General features: G+C 36.5%; 3 protein-coding genes across 3 annotated transcripts; 1 reads left to right on the top strand and 2 right to left on the bottom strand.

The window, feature by feature from the left end:
• Nucleotides 1-5,645: 5,645 nt before the first annotated feature.
• Nucleotides 5,646-6,821, bottom strand: LOC138322139 (germ cell nuclear acidic protein-like). Its single transcript, XM_069266193.1, has one exon. It carries the CDS (start codon nt 6,819-6,821, stop codon nt 5,646-5,648), a length of 1,176 nt encoding a protein of 391 aa, XP_069122294.1.
• A 197-nt stretch (nt 6,822-7,018) lies between these two features.
• LOC138322137 (uncharacterized 29.1 kDa protein in cryB1 5'region-like) lies at nt 7,019-7,504 on the bottom strand. Its single transcript, XM_069266192.1, has one exon. It carries the CDS (start codon nt 7,502-7,504, stop codon nt 7,019-7,021), a length of 486 nt encoding a protein of 161 aa, XP_069122293.1.
• Nucleotides 7,505-7,953: 449 nt separating this feature from the next.
• Nucleotides 7,954-20,643, top strand: LOC138320807 (pair-rule protein odd-paired-like). Its single transcript, XM_069264031.1, has 2 exons — nt 7,954-8,095; nt 8,452-20,643. The coding sequence occupies exons 1-2, from the start codon at nt 7,962-7,964 to the stop codon at nt 8,948-8,950; spliced, it is 633 nt and encodes a 210-aa protein (XP_069120132.1). The 5' UTR covers nt 7,954-7,961; the 3' UTR covers nt 8,951-20,643.
• The last annotated feature ends 532 nt before the right edge of the window (nt 20,644-21,175 follow it).

Genomic DNA, 21,175 nt, shown 5'->3' with positions numbered 1-21,175 from the left:
GAACAGAACTTGTATAAATTTTGGCTCTGACCTCCCGGGGGCAGGAGGGGCAGGGCTCAATAGGGGAAAATAGAAGTAAATCCTTTAAATCGCTACTTGTCCTAGAGTTCTGCATGGATTGTAACCAAATTCGACCACAAACATCCTTGGGGGAGGAGAACAGAACTTGTATAAATTTTGGCTCTGACCCCCAGGGGCAGGAGGGGCGGGGCTCAATAGGGTAAAATAGAGGTAAATCCTTTAAATCGCTACTTGTCCTAGAGTTCTGCATGAATTGTAACCAAATTTGACCACAAACATCCTTGGGGGAAGAGGAACAGAACTTGTATAAATTTTGGCTCTGACCCCCCGGGGGCAGGAGCTCGAGGGGCAGGGCTCAATAGGGGAAAATAGAAGTAAATCCTTTAAATCGCTACTTGTCCTAGAGTTCTGCATGGATTGTAACCAAATTTGGCCACAAACATCCTTGGGGGAGGAGAACAGAACTTGTATAAATTTTGGCTCTGACCCCCCGGGGGCAGGAGGGGCAGGGCTCAATAGGGGAAAATAGAAGTAAATCCTTTAAATCGCTACTTGTCCTAGAGTTCTGCATGGATTGTAACCAAATTCGACCACAAACATCCTTGGGGGAGGAAGAACAGAACTTGTTATAAATTTTGGCTCTGACCCCCCGGGGGCAGGAGGGGCGGGGCTCAATAGGTAACAATAAAAATAGAGGTAAATCCTTTAAATCGCTACTTGTCCTAGAGTTCTGCACATGAATTGTAACCAATTTGACCACAAACATCCTTGGGGGAAGAGAGAACAGAACTTGTATAAATTTTGGCTCTGACCCCCCGGGGCAAGGAGCTCGAGGGGCAGGGCTCAATAGGGGTAAAATAGAAGTAAATCCTTTAAATCGCTACTTGTCCTAGAGTTTTCTGCAATGGATTGTAACCAAATTTGACCACAAACATCCTTGGGGGGAGGAGAACAGAACTTGGTATAAAATTTTGGCTCTGACGCTCCCCGGGGGCAGGAAGGTGGGCTAGGGCTCCAATCATGGCTGGAAAATAGAAGTAAATCCTTTAAATCGCTACTTGTCCTAGAGTTCTGCATGGATTGTAAACAAATTTGACCAACAAACAATCTTGGGGGAGGGAACAAATATTGTATAAATTTTGGCTCAGACCCCCCGTGGGGTAAATTTTGATTTTGGGGCCAATGAGGTAAAATAGAGTGTCCTTTAAATCGCTTGCTTGTCAGAATTCTGCATGGATTGTAAAATTTGACAACAAAACTCCTTGGGGGAAGGGGAACATAACTTGTATAAATTTGGCTCTGACCCCCGGGGGCAGTGCTGGCCCTGAGGGAGCTCATTAGCAGGGCCTTAAGGTAAATCTTTTGGCTACTTGTGCTCCTATAATTCAGTCATGGATTGTAACCAAATTTGACCACAAACATCCTTGGGGACCAGAACAGCTTGTATGGGGTGGCACTGACTAGTGGGGTGGCTGGCAGGGCTCAATAGGGGAAATTGATGTAAATCTTTAATATCCTACTTGTCCTAAGTTGCATGGATTGAGAACCAAATTCCCCAAAAGCTTTCATTGCCTTACAAGGAGAAATAAGGCTAAAAAAATCTGACCCTAGGTTGCAATAGGAAAATTGGTGAGCATCCTCATGCAAATCGCTAGAAATTGTCCTAGTGGGTTCTGCATGAAGTTCCATTGTAACAAGATGCTAGATCTGTTAAACATGTAACTTAAGGAAGAAATTTGTTAATTTTTCTGACCCCCCGGGGGCAGGAACTCGAGGGGCCCTGAATTAGAAAAATAGAAGTAAATCCTTTAAATGAACTACTATGCTGGCCCTAATTGGGTGGATTGTGTGCAAATTGGTTTATTAAACATCCTTGGGGGGAAGGAGAACAGAACTTGTATAAATTTAGGCTCTGGATGACCTTACCGTGTGTTCCAATGGTCACGTTTGTGGAAAAATTTAAATCCTTAATCGCTACTTATGGGTTCTGCATGGATTGCTGGCCAAATTTTGCCAATCCTTGGGGGAGGGGAACAGAACTTGTGAAATTTGGCTCTGACCCCCCGTTAAGCAGGAGGTGCTGGCCCTAGGTGGGGTGAAGGTTAATCCTAAAATCGCACTTGATCTTAGAGGATCTGCATGAAATTGTAAGAGCTAAATTTGACCACATTACATCCTTGGGGGAGGGGGAACAGAAAGATAAAATTTTGGCAGTCTTCCAAAAACCCCCCGTGGGGCAGGAGCTGTGCTGCCCTCAATAGGGGTCAAATAGTAATTCATTCCTGATTTCCATGGCTACTTGTCCTAGAGAAACTTTGCATGGATTGTAACCAAATTTGGCCAACAACCATTAATGGTGGGATAGAACTTTAAACTTTAAATAAATTTTGGATGCTGATTGATGGGCAGATTGACTGATATATGTTGCAATTGATATATTTGTAGGATAATTATCTAAAATTGATTTTATCATCTGTCATATCATCCATCATGCATGATTATAATTATCATCATCATCAGGGTCTATTTTGAGCTCACCTGGTGGGAAAGGGCCTGTGAATTATGTATGGCGTGGCTCGACCCCTCGTGAGTCCAGTCCGCGGGGTCCAATCAGGGTCCGGATTTCATTAAACATTTCCTTTAAATATCTACAGGAGTTCTGAAGTTCTGCATGGATTGTGACCAAATTTGGCCACAAAATCCTTATGGGGTTTTAGGTTAACAGAACTTGTATGAATTTTGGCTCTGATCCCCTGGGGGGCCTGAAGGGGGCGGGCCCAATAGGGGAAATAAAGGTAACCATATAATCGCTACTAGTCCTGAGTTCTGCATGGATTGTAACCAAATTTGCAACAAACATCATCTAGGTGGGGATTCAGAAATTGTAACTAAATTTTTGACTCTGACCCCCCGGGGCAGGAGGCGGGGCCCAATAGGGGCCTAAAGTAAATCCTATAAATCGCTACAAATGATTGTTATATAACTCAAGCTGCATGGATTGTGAACCAAATTTGGCCACAAAACATCCTTATATTTCAAAATTGATATAAATTTTGGCTCTGACCCCCCGGGGCAGGAGGGGCTTTCCAAAAGGGGAAATAAATTTCCTATAAATCGACTCTAGTCTAGAATTCTGAAATGGATAGTAACCAAATATGATCACAATGGTCTTTTTTAAGGGGAACAGAACCTTGTACAAATGATTTGACTCTGACCCCCCGGGGGCAGAGGGGCGGGGTCAATATGGGAAATTTTGGTAAATCCTATAAATCGCTACTTGTCAAGAGTTCTGCATGGATTGTGACCAAATTTGGCACACAAATTTCCTTTTTGAAGGGGAACAAACTTGTATAAAATTTTGGCTCTGACCCCCGGGGGCAGGAGGGGCTGGGGCCCAATAGGGGAAATTAGGTAAATCCTTTCATTATAAATCGCTACTAAGTCATCTGAAATTCTGCATGGATTGTAACCAAATTTGGCCCAAAAATTCTTTGGAAATGGGAACAGAACTTGTATAAATTTTGGCTCTGACCCCCGGGGGCAGGAGGGGCGGGGCCCAAATAGGGAAAAAAGGTAAATCCTATAAATCGCTACTTGTCTAGAGTTCTTCATGATTGTGACCAAATTTGGCCACAAAACATCCTTGGGGAAGGGAACAGAATTGTATAAATTTTGGCTCTGACCCCCCCGGGGGCAGGAAACTCAGGCGGGGCCCAATAGGGGAAATAAAGGTAAATCCTATAAATCGCTACTAGTCTAGAGTTCTGCATGGAATATAACCAAATTTAGAACAAACATCCTTGGGGGAAGGGGAACAGAACTTGTATAAATTTTTGGCTCTGACATGGCAACCATTGGGGCCCAATAGGGGATTTAGAGGTAAATATTCATATGAAAATAAAAATTCTCAGTGAACTGTATTCAGAATATTATTGGAATAAAAACAGGTGAGGATACAGGCCTTGGGCCTCTTGTCAGAAATCATAATTCTTATAAAATTTTCTTATTCATTTTGCAATTCTGACCCACATTCTTGAGGTAGACCAGATTATTACTGGCCCTTGAATTTATGATGCATGCGGTAAATAATTGAAAGGTGATTCCATATTTGGTGTAAAGTCTTGATTTACAGCAAAAAATTTTACATGAAACATTCCATAAAATCTACTTAATGAATTTAACTCATTGCTGTATGAATTTTAACAACAAACTTAATTCATTAAAATATATGCCTTTCTATTACATGAATATAAATTAAATTATCAATGACAATCTGTTTTTTATTACATGCAAAATCTAATGATTTTCTCAATGAAAATTTGCGATATTATACTTTGTATGTAAAGAAAACTCTGGGCCCTAGGTGAATGATTAAGGTGGGGTTTTATCTTGCCCTAGAATCTAACTCATTCTCAGGTACAACTGATTCATTGAATTCTAGCTATGGCCTAACTTTATTAATCAGGCAGTGCAAATGATTCTGGCCTATGGGGTCTGCTGGAATCCTTAAGGTTGGATTGCTGGGACAGGTACAACTGATTTATTATGTGCTGGAATTAACACATCTCAGGTATTTCATTATCTATGCAAGAATCTAACTCATTCTGCAGTCTGGGTACAACTGATTCATGATTAGCTGCTAGAATCTAACTCATTCTCAGGTACAACTGATTTATTTAAAAAATTTATTATCTCTGCTAGAATCTAACTCATTCTCAGGGTACAAATGATTTCATTATCTCTGCTAGAATCCAAAAGCTTATTCTCTCAGGTACAACTGATTCATTATCTCTTCTCTGCTACTCATTCTCAGGTACAAATGATTTATTATCTCTGCTAGAATCTAACTCATTCTCAGGTACAAATGATTCATTATCTCTGCTAGAATCTAACTCATTCTCAGGTACAACTGATTTATTATCTCTGCTATAATCTAACTCATTCTCAGGTACAACCTGATTCTCTGCTAGAATCTAACTCATTCTCAGGTACAACTGATTCATTATCTCTGCTAGAATCTAACTCATTCTCAGGTACAAATGATTCATTATCTCTGCTAGAATCTAACTCATTCTCAGGTACAACTGATTCATTATCTCTGCTAGAATCTAACTCATTCTCAGGTACAAATCTGATTTATTATCTCTGCTAGAATCTAACTCATTCTCAGTACAACTGATTTATTATCTCTGCTAGAATCTAACTCATTCTCAGGTACAACTGATTCATTATCTCTGCTAGAATCTAACTCATTCTCAGGTACAACTGATTCATTATCTCTGCTAGAATCTAACTCATTCTCAGGTATTATACTCTGCTAAATCTAACTCATTCTCAGTAAACTGATTCATTATCTCTGCTAGAATCTAACTCATTCTCAGGTACAACTGATTTATTATCTCTGCTAGAATCTAACTCATTCTCAGGTACAACTGATTTATTATCTCTGCTAGAATCTAACTCATTCTCAGGTACAACTGATTCATTATCTCTGCTAGAATCTAACTCATTCTCAGGTACAACTGATTCATTATCTCTGCTAGAATCTAACTCATTCTCAGGTACAACTGATTCATTATCTCTGCTAGAATCTAACTCATTCTCAGGTACAACTGACCATTTCATTATCTCTGCTTAGAATCTAACTCATTCTCAGGTACAACTGATTCATTATCTCTGCTAGAATCTAACTCATTCTCAGGTACAACTGATTCATTATCTCTGCTAGAATCTAACTCATTCTCAGGTACAACTGATTCATTATCTCTGCTAGAATCTAACTCATTCTCAGGTACAACTGATTCATTATCTCTGCTAGAATCTAACTCATTCTCGGGTACAACTGATTCATGATATCTGCTAGAATCTAACTCATTCTCAGGTACAACTGATTCATTATCTCTGCTAGAATCTAACTCATTCTCAGGTACAAATGATTCATTATCTCTGCTAGAATCTAACTCATTCTCAGGTACAACTGATTCATTATCTCTGCTAGAATCTAACTCATTCTCAGGTACAAATGATTCATTATCTCTGCTAGAATCTAACTCATTCTCAGGTACAACTGATTCATTATTATCTCTGCTAGAATCTAACTCATTCTCAGGTACAACTGATTCATTATCTCTGCTAGAATCTAACTCATTCTCAGGTACAACTGATTTATTATCTCTGCTAGAATCTAACTCATTCTCAGGTACAACTGATTCATTATCTCTGCTAGAATCTAACTCATTCTCAGGTACAAATGATTCATTATCTCTGCTAGAATCTAACTCATTCTCAGGTACAACTGATTCATTATCTCTGCTAGAATCTAACTCATTCTCAGGTACAACTGATTCATTATCTCTGCTAGAATCTAACTCATTCTCAGGTACAACTGATTCATTATCTCTGCTAGAATCTAACTCATTCTCAGGTACAACTGATTCATTATCTCTGCTAGAATCTAACTCATTCTCAGGTACAACTGATTTATTATCTCTGCTAGAATCTAACTCATTCTCAGGTACAACTGATTCATTATCTCTGCTAGAATCTAACTCATTCTCAGGTAAAACCATTTCATTATCTCTGCTAGAATCTAACTCATTCTCAGGTACAAATGATTCATTATCTCTGCTAGAATCTAACTCATTCTCAGGTACAACTGATTCATTATCTCTGCTAGAATCTAACTCATTCTCAGGTACAACTGATTCATTATCTCTGCTAGAATCTAACTCATTCTCAGGTACAACTGATTCATTATCTCTGCTAGAATCTAACTCATTCTCAGGTACAAACTGATTCATTATCTCTGCTAGAATCTAACTCATTCTCAGGTACAACTGATTTATTATCTCTGCTAGAATCTAACTCATTCTCAGGTACAACTGATTCATTATCTCTGCTAGAATCTAACTCATTCTCAGGTACAACTGATTTATTATCTCTCTGCTAGAATCTAACTCATTCTCAGGTACAACTGATTCATTATCTCTGCTAGAATCTAACTCATTCTCAGGTACAATGATTCATTATCTCTGCTAGAATCTAACTCATTCTCAGGTACAACTGATTCATTATCTCTGCTAGAATCTAACTCATTCTCAGGTACAACTGATTCATTATCTCTGCTAGAATCTAACTCATTCTCAGGTACAACTGATTCATTATCTCTGCTAGAATCTAACTCATTCTCAGGTACAACTGATTTATTATCTCTGCTAGAATCTAACTCATTCTCAGGTACAACTGATTCATTATCTCTGCTAGAATCTAACTCATTCTCAGGTACAACTGATTCATTATCTCTGCTAGAATCTAACTCATTCTCAGGTACAACTGATTCATTATCTCTGCTAGAATCCTGATTAAATCTTCGTTCAAAATTAGATAGTAATTTATTTGTAGGATTTGGTTTAGATAATATGTAGTTTAAAGAGTATTGATGTGGTATACAATGTAGTTGTGTAGGGGCACAGTTGATGACCATCGGGCAAATCAACAGGCACTGGGCATGTCTAATGTAGATGTGGTGTTGTTGATTATAGAAATACTAATTATAAGAAGGTGCTTATGTTGCTGATAACACATCAATCGTTTATATATTCCATATCACCTAGAAATCGTACCCATTAAATCCCTGTATGTAACGTGTTAACCTCTGATCTACAGTATGGTGAATTCCCTGTATGTGATGTGTTGACCTCTGACCTATTGTATGGTAGAATGCCTGTTTGTAATATGTTGACCTCTGACCTACAGTACGGTGAAATTCCTGTATGTAATATATTGACCTCTAATTACCTACAATACAATGACATCCCTTTATGTAATGGGTTGACCTTTGAACTACAGTACAGTGATATCCCTGTATGTAACGTGTTGACCTTATGACCTACAGTATGGTGACATCCTTGTATGTAAAGTGTTGACCTCTGACCTACAGTATGGTGAATGGCCGTGAGAGTCCAGGAGACCCAGAGAAACCTTTGGCCTGTCCAGTCCCTGGCTGTACCAAACGATACAAAAACATCAACGGCATGAAGTACCATGCTCATCATGCTCACAAGAAAGAAATCAGGTAAAAATTCACTGTTATTAGTAAAAACAGGTATATCTACAGTTAAACCTTGTTAAGTTTAAGTCAGAGGGCCATGACCATGATAACATCTAAAGGTATAGCCGAACCTGCCTTTATAACCACCTCTGTAGACAGGCTTGCATGTATGTGAATATATGTATGAGTTATGCAATATGCATACTTGACTGAATTGTTAAAAAATTGTCAGGACCAATAAAATGATCTTAGATGAATACATTTGAGATAATTGTGAAGTCAGGAAATAAAAATGTTTAAGTTTGCTTTAGAATGTTTTTTTTTTCTACCTTTACAACCAGACTATAAGATTACTTAAATAAAATTTTATATATTTACAGTCAAATCAGGAAAGCGACCACAATCTACAATTGTAGGTACTGTAACAAAAACTATAAGACAACGAACGGCCTCCGCAATCATATGTTAAACCAACATACTCCTGCCGATGTGATGGCGATCAAGCCTGTTCATCTTGCCACCTCTAGTTCTGTGTTCCTGTCTTCTCAAAAGGCTCTAGCCAAACATTTAGATAAGTCTAGCAATGAGTGTAGTGCCAATGCCATCCTGTCCGAGTCTTTCGACACCTCATGTGATTCTTCATTTTCTGTGGATAATACGACACCATCTGAACTGCCATCACCTGTAGCAGTTAAAAAATTAACAAAGCCAAAAATCATCCAAGCTGGACTTACATTTCAACAATCCTGTGCCAACATAAAGCCATTAGCAACAAAAAAGAAAAAGCATTCTTCGGAGTTGATGGAGTTTCCCCCATTTCTGATTCAGGGAGATGATGTTGCTATGGCGATGTCTCCAGAGATCGCTGTAGACTTTTAGTACATTCCTTGACTTCAAACCATCCCATCTGTTGCATGCCTTTGTGTATTATATTGTATCTCGGTTACCAATTATTTGATATTTACTTGGAAATTTTCACCTTTTTAACCCTGTGCTGACACTATAATTTAGGTACCTTAGTTATGTGGCGTTCACTTTATTAGTGTGTGCACCCGGCTGGTCATTAGAAGATGAATTTCAGTACCTTAAAAACGCTACAAAAGTGTTATTCCTGTTCTTATGAAAGTCCTGAATTTTAATTAACCCCATATTTACCTATGCCTGTAATGTAACATCATGATCTTGCTTGGCAGTTTATACTTATATCCCATGTGTATGTGACATTAACTAATCCATCAATTCACACATATAAAAACAGATGTTTGAAAAGGTGAAATTTCCCATATTGTACCACCTCCTGGGCCAGGATAGAATCAGATAGCAAATCAGATGACTTTTGTTCTCATTTTGGTGTGAAAACTGCTTTCCCTCTAGCTGTCTTTGATATTAGGAAAAATTGCATGCTCACGGTTTCATTTTCACCAAACTTCTACAAGGTATATATAAATATGCTGTCTTTAAGTTCTGTTAATTCATGGATATTAGCATAAAATATTACATTTTTAGCTCGCCTATTCGAAGAATAGGGGGAGCTAATGTTGTCACCCCGGCGTCGGCGTCGGCATCCCATTTCACGTTAAAGTTTTTGAGCAAGTTTCTGTTTTGTCAATTGTCTAAGCTTAAGTCATCATAAATGTTTATGATTTTATTTTCCTAATGTGTATGGATGCTGAATGTGATAATACAACCAATTTGGGGCCCTTTAGGTTTTTTTTGAGTCTGTTAATTTGTCATATTTCCATGTTTAAATAGTAAATACTTGAACATCAACTTCTTCTGAATAGGCGAGCTTTGCTGTTCTCCAACAGCTCTTGTTTATGTATGTAAAATATTTTTGATACAAAAATGTTCACATCACATCATGATGAAAGAATAGTCATTGTAAAACCTTGCATCTAGAGGGTAGAATTTATCAAAAATATGATTCATTAATGGTGATATTGAATTTATGTGGTCAAGGGGGGACAATTTTAAAGTACTATTTTGAGAAGTAATCTGATAAAATTCTAACCTGTAAGTATTAAATGACTTTTAGAAAAGCCACTCTCCCATTGAGTATAGTGACCTAATTTGCTGTCAGATGAAAAAAGTTCTGATGTGTAGATACTGAGAACCATTGAATGATTTTGGGCCCAGGAGTTTTCTTCTTTGATATAGTGCCTTACTGTATATATGTAGATATCAATATGTTGTGAATTATACTATGTAAGTCATGCATAATAGTTTGAAATATTTTTGTGTAAGGATATTAAAAAAAAGCCAGGTCTGTTAAAAAATCATCCTACCATCTACATCTACCTGAAGTGAGTTTCATTTAAACAGATTTTTTTCTGTATGCTTCTAAAACACTTTTCTAAAAATTGTTGATACTCTTATCGTTGTTGGATTTAGATGTCTTCAGCTAAAAAAAATCTTCCCAAAATCCCTTTGCTCAGTGCATTTATAAACAGTTGACAGTTTCTCAAACATTCTGATCTGTCTGACATTCCTACTGAACCAGTGCCTTCTGACTGAGCGGAAAAAGGGAAGTAACTCTGATAGGAAAGAATGAATAAACCTAATTTTAAGGCAAATTATCACCTTATTGATTTAACTTTAGGTATATCCCTTAGTAAAGTGCCTTGACTGAAACTTTCTCAGAAACAAAAAAACAAATATAATTCTGTCATAAATGATATCTAAAGATTTTTAAGTTGTTGTTTGACCAAACAGGACACAATAAATTGATGATGTATAGAATATTTCTTCTGACCACTATAGAAAGGAAGCACAAACATACTGTCCTGTTATTGATATGAAAGAAGCTATTTTCTATGTGAAATTGTAAAAAGTGTTTTCTGAGGTGAATCTCCAGTGCTTAATTTCTTTTGGAGGAGCTGGTAGATATTTGTTTGAGTGATGGAATTGATGATGGTGATGATGATGATGGTAATGATGATGATGATGATGATCGAGAAAGGGGTAAATGAGAAAGAAGGCCTCTGTGTAAATAGCTTGAATATACAAAACGGGTATACATTTTTTTTTGCGTAAGAAAGTTATACATAATCGTGCAATATATTGATGGTACATTTTATGTTGTTTTTTTCCATTCTTTAGATACTTTGATTGTAATTATCTATAAGCAATTATTATGCTTTTTCGATGAATCATAAATTTCTCACTTATGTAAGTTAAGAATGTATTGCTTCAGAATGCAGTATACTGCAAATGGTGTATTAGATGGAATTTTGTCTCCTAATTATGATATTCTCTAACTGCATTATTGTTCTTGCCATTGTTATATACTAGTTATATTATATATATATCTTTGTACTAGTGTAGAACAACTTTAATCCATTATTACTTTTTGGTATGTATGACACTGTGATCACCCACCTTTAGCTTTCATACTATATTAACCCCTTTAAATGAAGGTGTCGTGTTAACCCCACATTTGCCATTGATAATAAACGCTGTAGTAATGTCTAGGAACATAACCTTTTAAAAGATATTTATTTTGTGTCTTTTAACCAAATAACCAAATTCATTGCAAGCCAAATTCGTATTAAAGAAAGTTAGTGACCCATCTTACTAAAATAACAAATGAAGAAATTAATTGCAGTTATGTTAAATTTGAAATGAGAATTAATAGCTGTTCTCTTTGCCAAAGTAAAAAAAATAAAAAATAAAAAATGCCAATCTCCTTTCCAAATTTCATTATTACCTTTCTAGATAATACCTGTAATTGAAATGAAATATATTTGATAATTCTCTACTGTTAGTCACAAAATTTATTTGGGGAATTGAACGCCTTGTAAATGGTTTATAATTTCTGTGTTGTAATTTTTGTAAGTCTTATCAATCACCAGGTTTGTTATCATATTTGGTTGGTGTATCTACATTTAATAGATCTGTAATATTCCTTTGCCATTATCTTTCTCCAGTCAGTGTTTGTTTCATACATGTTTATACAATCATTTTCCACATTGCCAATTTTGTATTATATATATGTAGAAACTTAAGCAAAATGTTATACATAGATATTGAATGTTTTATATCACAAAATATACTCATTATAAAGTGTCATTTATTAGAATCTCAATCAAATCATATCATTCTCTATAATTGTAGAAGTGTCTTAAGTGTCATGTTATAATGATGATTTCTGCTGGATAGACTCCAGCTTTAATAACAGTAGGTTCCTTCAATCTTGACTTAATTTGTTCACTATATATTTTACCTTACTAGCATTATAAACTTATATACTACATTGCTACTTTTTAACCTTCTCAGTATTCATTTGGATTGATGTATCAATGACTTTGTGTTTAGATTAAATTACTATTTTTAGCCCACCATCATCAGATGGTGGGCTATTCAAATTGCTTTTCGTCTGTGGTCCGTCCGATACTGCTATTTCTCAGAAAGTACTGAAGGAATCATTTTCAAATTTGATATGTGGGTTCCCCTAGCTATAGGGCCTTAGTTGTACAAATTGCATTTCGGGACCGATCTGTCAACATTAGATAGCCGACAGGCTGCCATCTAAGATTTTGATAGTCGAGGTTTGTTAACGCTATTTCTCAGAAAATGCTGAAGGGATTTTTAGGTCATTTGACATGAAGGGTCAGGATGCATCATGCACCGTCCATCATCGTCCACCGTGCGTCGTCCGCCGTGCGTAAACTTTTCATTCAAACGACTTCTTCTCATTAACCATAAAGAACAAAGAACTCATATTTGGCCGGTATGGTGCTGGGATGAAGGGCTACTAAGGTTGTGAAAATTAATGACCTTGACCTACTTTCAAGGTCACAGGGGTCAAATAGGCTAAATTCTTCAATCTAAGCGAAATGTCCAGGGTGCTCATATTTGGCCTGTGGTATGCTTGGATAACTACTATCAAGGTCACAGTGGTCAAATATTCTAAAATCGTTACTTTAAAACTCCTTCTTAAGTTCTACCAGTGTAATTTAGCCGACACTTGCATGAGATTATCCTGACATGGTTATGACCATGTGTTGTTATATCAATGTCCATCCAAAATCCTAGATGGTGGCCACACCCGACATCTTGAAAATATATTTTGAACTCATTCTCAAGTTTTACCAGTGCAATTTTGCTGGAACTTGTCTGAAATATACTGACATTGTCCCAATAAGTGTTGATATCAATCAGAAAACACATTTTGAGCTTCCCAAGTTCAGCCAGTGCGATTTGGCTGAAACTTGCCTGGAATGACCCTGATATGGTCTTGACAAAGCGTTGTTACATCTCTGGTTGATCCAAAATTGAAGTTGGCTACCATGGCACCATATCTAATTAATTTCCTATACGGCTATTTCCAGGTAGTCAGATGACCGTTACGGCCCTTGGACCTTTTGTTCTCAAATTGCATCTGTATGTTCCTCTAGGACCGTAGTCGTGCATATTACAGAGAAAAGATCCATGTGATATATGTCAGACATAGATCTTTGGTGGGCGTCAAGATCCCTCTGGGATCTCTTGTTTGAATAGATAAATGCAAACATTAACATGAACATTTTGTTTGTGATTGAAATGAGTAATTTCAAATAGGATTTTTTTTTCCTGATGAATCAAAGCTAAGTGCAAGGTAGTATGTATTTAAGGTATCAAAATGTTTCTAGTAGCAATATTCAGGTATACAGTTGTATAAGGATTTGAAGATTTATATTATGTACATGAACAGAAGTAAGAGACTAACATTAATTTGTCTGTCTGTAGAATAAACATTATAAATGATAATTATCTTGATAGTTGTAAGGATAAGAAATAATGTTACTTGTTGGAGAGAAAGTTGAAGTGTGATTGATTTGGTATTTGTTGATCAGGTGAGAATTTTTTCAAAGGCTGTGTTATTGTTTATTTGTTTACCATTGTTGATTCAAAGCATAAATGTGTTACTTTTGAACTGTGCATTATGTCATTGAGAAATGGTTCATTATTTACTTTAAAGATGCAATTAGTACAAACAATTTTTTTGACAGTTACATAGTCTTTCTTGGAACACAAGCGATGATAATTAAAATTGTTAATTTGTTTCCTCTCTTTCAAACTGATTTGATTGATTCGAATTCAGCTGTGATTACACATTTTTCAAGTTTTCACTTAATATTACATATTTGAAGATTGATGAAGTATTAACTGATAATGAAAAATAAATGTTAGAATTAAAACCAACATGAAATGCCATTCTATTTAAAACTGAATGGCTGGTGCTGTATGTGCCTTCTTTTACTAAAGTAAGAGTTATTCCCCTTTTATAGCATATTGTGTTTTACCATTATGAGCTATTGTGTTTGGCACTACTTCAAATGTTGTATTACAATCCTAGTAACATATTCTTCTATTATTTAAGTTTTGATATATATAGGATCTTACATGAGTGTTCATTTCATATTAGATTTTATGAAACAAGTCTAAGATTTTTAGGTCACCTGAGACGAAGTCTCAAGTGACCTATTCTAATCGCCTTTTGTCCGTCGTCGTCCGTCGTCCGTCGTCCGTCGTATGTCCGTAAACAATTTACATTTTCGACTTCTTCTCCAAAACTGCAGAAGCAATTTTAATGAAATTTTGCACAAACCTTCTAAGGCATAAGGCCAATTAAAATTGTGAATTATATGGTCCCCAACCCCCAGGGGGCTGTGGGAGGGGCCAAAAGGGGTAAAATTGAGTAAAATTTCAAAAATCTTCTTCTCTACTCACAGATGTGGTAGAATTAAATACTCTTCATAGATAGAAAGGTCTTTAGGTCCTTTACAAAAATTGTGAATTATATGACCCTGGGGTCTCACGTTTCCCCCTGGGGAGGGGGTTAAGTTTACTATACTTTATATTGAGAAAACACATTTTTGCGCATTATTTGGTCATTTGTAATAGGAAATGAGTCAAATGTTGTCAGAATTATCAGTATGAGATGGCCATTTAATCCTATTAACAATTTTTCTATGACTGACCCCCAGGGGCCTTAGGGGCGGGGTCAAAAGGGGTCAAATAGGCTAAAACTTCAAAAATCTTCTTCTGAAATTCTGGAAATGGTAGAATCAAATACTTTTCATAAATAGAAAGGTCTAAAGGTCCTTTACAAAAAATGTGAATTATATGACCCTGGGTCTCGCGTTTCCCCCTGGGGAGGGGGTCAAGTTTACTATAGTTTATATAGAGAAAACACATTTATGAGCATTTTTTGCTCAATTTTCATTGGAAACGAGTCAAACTTGGTTAGAATTATTAGCCTGAGATAGCATTTTAATATCATATCCACATTGGTTCTGGCCGACCCCCTGGGGGCAGAGGGGCGGGGCTAAAAAAGGGTCAAATAGGCTAAAACTTCAAAAATCTTCTTCTGAAATTCTGGAAATGGTAGAAACAAATACTTTTCATAAATAGAAAGGTCTTTAGGTCCTTTACAAAAATTGTGAATTATATGACCCTGGGGTCTCACGTTTCCCCCTGGGGAGGGGGTCAAGTTTACTATAGTTTATATAGGGAAAACATATTTATGAGCATTTTTTGCTCAATTTTCATTGGAAACGAGTCAAACTTGGTTAGAATTATTAGCCTGAGATAGCATTTTAATATCATATCCATATTGGTCCAGGCTGACCCCCTGGGGGCAGAGGGGCGGGGCCAAAAAAGGTCAAATAGGCTAAAACTTCAAAAATATTCTTTTAAAATTCTGGAAATGGTATAATCAAATACACTTTTTAGATGAAAAGGTCTTAAAGTTTGTTTATAAAAATTGTAAATTATATGACCCTGGGATCTCCTGTTTCCCCTTGGGGAGGGGGTCAAGTTTACTATAGTTTATATAGGAAAAACACATTAATGAACATTTTTTGCTCAATTTTCATAGGAAATGAGTCAAACTTGGTTAGAATTATTAGCCTGAGATAGCATTTTAATATCATATCCACATTGGTCCTGGCCGACCCCCTGGGGGCAGAGGGGCGGGGCTAAAAAAGGGTCAAATAGGCTAAAACTTTAAAAATCTTCTAAAATTCTGGATATAGTAGAATCAAATAATTATAGATGGAAAGATCTTCAGGGGTTTTATAAAAACTGTGAATTATATGACCTTGGGGTCTCACGTTACCCCCTGTGGAGGGGTCAAGTTTACTTTAGTTTATATAGGAAAAACATATTTGTGAACATTATTTGCCCAATTTTCGTCGGAAATTAGTCAAACTTGATTAGAATTATTAGCCTAAGATATAGCATTTTAACATCCATATCCGTCCTCTATGACCCCCTGGGGGACCAGAGGGGCAGGACCAAACAGGGTCAAATTGATTAAAATTTTAAAAAATACCTAAGTTCACAGGTTTGATGGAAGCAAATATTCTTCATAGTCTATAAAGGTCAAATTTATAAACCACTGACCAACTTCAAGGCCCAGCATAAAGTGTTTATATGTCTTTAATTTGTTTCATTATATATTCTAACTCAGGTGACCGTTAAGGCCCATGGGCCTCTTGTTTTATTTTTGCCTGCCTTAGCAAGCTAAAATTAAACTTTGAGACGAGTTTCATAAAATTTCATGTGAAATGAACATAAATTAAAGATACTTTTTATCTCATAACTACAAATACCTACATAACAAAGAAATTCACGTCAAAATGTACTCCGAAAATCCAGCAGAAGCCGCAATTTTGTCCCGCTGTCCTGGTAATCCTGATGTCATATCATTTTCCTGACGTCATTTTTAGCTCACCTGGCCCGAAGGGCCGGTGAGCTTATGTCATGGCGCGGCGTCCGTCCGTCCGTCCGTCCGTCCGTCCGTCCGTCCGTCCGTCCGTCCGTCTGTCCGTCAACATTTCCTTTAAATCGCTACTAGTCATAGAGTTTTGCATGGATTGTAACCAAATTTGGCCACAAGCATCCTTGGGGGAGGGGTAAAAGAACTTGTATAAATTTTGGCTCTGACCCCCCGGGGGCAGGAGGGGTGGGGCCCAATAGGGGAAATAAAGGAAATCCTATAAATCGCTACTTGTCCTAGAGTTCTGCATGGATTGTAACCAAATTTGGCCACAAACATCCTTGGGGGAGGGGGAACAGAACTTGTATAAATTTTGGCTCTGACCCCCCGGGGGTAGGAGGGGCAGGGTCCAATAGGGGAAATAGAGGTAAATCCTTTAAAACCCTACTTGTCCTAGAGTTCTGCATGGATTGTAACCAAAATTAGCCACAAACATCCTTGGGGGAAAGGGAACAGAACTTGTATAAATTTTGGCTCTGATCCCCCAAGGGCAAGAGGGGCGGGGCCCAATAGGGGAAATAGAGGTAAATCCTTTAAATCGCTACTAGTCAGAGTTCTGCATGGAATGTAACCAAATTTGGCCAGAAATATCCTTGGGAGAATATGAACTGAGTTTGTATAAATTTTGGCTCTGGTCCCGGGGGGCAGAAGGGCGGGGCCCAATAGGGGAATTATAAGTAAATCCTAAAAATCGGTACTTGTCCTAGAGTTCTGCATGGATTGTAACCAAATTTGGCCATAAACATCCTTGGGGGTAGGAGAACAGAACTTGTATAAATTTTGGCTCTGACCCTCCGGGGGCAGGAGAGGGGGGGCGCCCAATAGGGGAAATAAAGGTAAATCCTTTAAATCGCTACTAGTCATAGAGTTCTGCATGGAATGTAACCAAATTTGGCCATAAATAATCCTTTTTGGAAGGGAAACAGAACTTGTATAAATTTTGGCTCTGGCCCCCCGGGGGCAGAACGGGTGGGGCCCAATAGGGGAAATAAAGGTAAATCCTATAAATCGCTACTTGTCCTAGAGTTTTGCTTGGATTGTGACCAAATTTGGCCATTAACATCCTTGGGGGAAGGGGAACAGAACTTGTATAAATTTTGGCTCTGACCCCCTGGGGAAGGAGGGGTGGGGCCCAATAGGGGATTTAGAGGTTAATATTAAAATTCCTTCAGAAAAGAAACAATGAACCTGTATTCAGAACATTACTTGGCATTACAAACCAGGTGAGCGATACAGGCCCTCTGGGCCTCTTGTATTGTTTCTGTCTGACGTCACAGTGAATTTCCAGCCAATGAAAATCGCATTAGGTCATATTACACTAGTGACATACGCAAAGATATTACACGGGCGAAATCACTGGATTTCAGGCGGATTATGTGATAAAATAAGATATATTATCTTTTGTGGACACAGAACTTTTGGTTCCTGATTTTTTAAATTTAAGGAGCATTGTAACGTTTAATTCATGCATTCATGACTAATCTGGTTTCTCAACATTCAGTCACCATTCCGTGGCTGTCTCTCTCTCGAGTCACAATCAGCTCTGTTAGTCCTTTATCTATCCATATTTTAGAAATTTGAACACTTTTGTAAAAGTAATGAGAATTTCCTCGTCGGAAACCCACGAGCAACCACAGTATAATTTTTGAAAAACAAAATGATAGAGCAGTTACTCATGGGTTTCCGACGCTGTGGGAAATTGTGCAACCTATGGTGTTGGTGACACTGACCTGAAATTGTCCAGTATATTGGTTTAGATTGGATAATGTGATGTATGAAACTTTCCAAAAATTATAATTTCAATTGGATGCTACACTGACTCAAAATGTCTAATGAAATTAAATGCTCTAATTCGGTGGTTAAAAGTTGAAGTGTCTTATAGATTTAAAGAATAATCATCGATCAATGCATCGTCATAGTTACTTTAGTATACATTTCTGAAGCCATTATGTTGGCTTCACAACTGTATTTATCGAGGATTCTTTACCGGTATGTACATTTCTCTTTGGGAAGTGTCCAGGAATTAAAAATGATCTTCGTACTTAAGATCATAATGCTACATCTCCCTAACCATAATATTGTTATTGCTTAACTGTATAATAGATAACTGTACTTTTATGGAGCCAATATAATGATACAACTGTATTTTAATGCAGTCAATATGATATTACAACACTGTTTTTTTATGGAGCCAATATAACATTACAACTGCACATTTATATAGCCAATTGCAATACATTACACCTGTACGTATCTTGCATGCTGTGCTGGTATGGACCTAGCTGCGATGATGAAGCTCTGGACGACCAGTTCTACATCGCTTTTGGTTGTACATAATTATAAACCTACAGGTTGTTTGGCCTGTTTCCTTGTGTATGCATGTCTGTGGTAGTATAGATGATATAAAAAATGTTGTCTTGGGTTAAATACAAATTTATGTCCTTTTACTCATAAACATGTATCTACAACATATTTTGTATCAGTATGCATAATTAATTCATGATCATTAGCCCTGCAGTTGTACTGTGGCTTGTTAACAAAATAAGGATAAAGCAACTTTTCTATCTCATGATGATCATTATAATGATGAAATTGTGTTTGCAATTTGTTTGATATTATTTAGGTTGAACAATGTTTTTTTAACTAACTTGGACATTTTTTCTAATACAACTATGGTCCTTATATTTTCATTATCAGTTCAACTGATAATAAAAATATAAGGTCAATATGAAGGATTACCTGGTAAAAAAATAATAAATTTTGAGGTGCTACAATTAAAATGCCAAAATAATTTAAATATCCAGGTGTAAGATATTATGATATTACTATTACAACCACTTTTTGGCACATTTGAAAGACCTTTTATGACTTGGAATAATTTTGAATACATGAATATATGGTATAAAAAGTAAAAGAATGATATTGAATACATGAAAGAACAATATACAGGATAAAAAGTTAAAAAAGAAGACCTTTCTTTACTCACATGTAGCAGTACCCTTAATAGATATAATAGGATGTAAATTTCTAACAAATAAAAACATACTTTCCATTTTTGTGATAATTTAGAGTTATAGATCCGTTACATATTTTGTTTCCTTGACCTTACTTCTACTATACTATTTCTATTTCAAACAGATTTAGAGAAATGTATGAGTGATTAAGTGGAATTCTAGTCAATTTTCAATACCCTTTGTTCTCATGATATTGTGTTGCTGATTTTGATACCTAGGTTTCGAATTTAAATAACTTTCTTGTTCCTTTGGTTAAATTTTCACATTTAAAATATTTTACTCAAACAAATTTATCTTTTCTATTATATTTCATTGGTTTTTTTTCAACATTTGTTCTGATTATTCCTACTTGTTTTGGTCTGGATCAATATGGCCTGAAAAGTTTTGTGCAATAATTGTATTTAAAACAATATTTTAAAAAAAATCAAAACGATACCAGCCATTGCCTTAAAGTGAATGATATTTTGTGCCTGTAGCCAAATTAGTAAATAAGCAATTATTTTAATACACTGACAATGTTGTATGCTCTACTGCATTGAAAAACGAAATTCGTTTGATTTGAATGGTTTGAAGTGTTAATTCGCGTGACCTTGATCTTCCCAAGGTGATTCACGTGACCGTGAACTGTCGATTATATGACATATATCTGGGACGAGACGCCATTGTTGATATACACGACTTTGATCTGATTGCATTGCTTGATTCTCATATGATTTCAAAATGTGTCTAATTGTGTTACGTTCGTCGGAAAATATCAATTGTTGTTAAAAAATAAAATGTCGATGAAAAGTGAACCTTTGTCAGATTATCATTTGATCGAACAGTGTTGTACGTGAACACAATAATCTAACAATGAAGCAGTTAAAAATGAGGTCATCTGACCCTAAATTGCTCCCCAGGTTATGTAAATAAAGCCCAATTTGCTGTTGATACGGTTAAATTGATGATTTCAATTAAGGATTAACATTAACTTGAATAGATTTTTTTATGTTATGGAGATATAACACAAAAATCTCAGTGTATTCTAAATAAACCACAAAGCGGTATATGATGACAGTACACACAGATATAAAGATCATCTCTTCAATACTCAAAATCCATTTTGGGACTCTTTTGTCTATGAAATCATTACGTCGTCATCTCAGCCAATCAGAAGCAACGTCACAAACGGCGACGCCATTTTTCCTTTATGGGCTGATAAAGTAAATTTTAATCCAATGGAAATGCTCGTAATCCAATGGAAATGCTCGTAACAAGCAAAATTGAATTATTATCTATTAACGGTTAAAAGGTACAAAACTAGAGAAATTGGAGAAAAAAATATAG

This window comes from Argopecten irradians, chromosome 4, assembly GCF_041381155.1.
Source record: "Argopecten irradians isolate NY chromosome 4, Ai_NY, whole genome shotgun sequence".
Classification (NCBI taxonomy): Eukaryota; Metazoa; Mollusca; class Bivalvia; order Pectinida; family Pectinidae; genus Argopecten; species Argopecten irradians.
The sequence above is the reverse complement of the archived record's forward strand: the minus strand, read 5'-3'. Positions and strand labels throughout refer to the sequence as shown.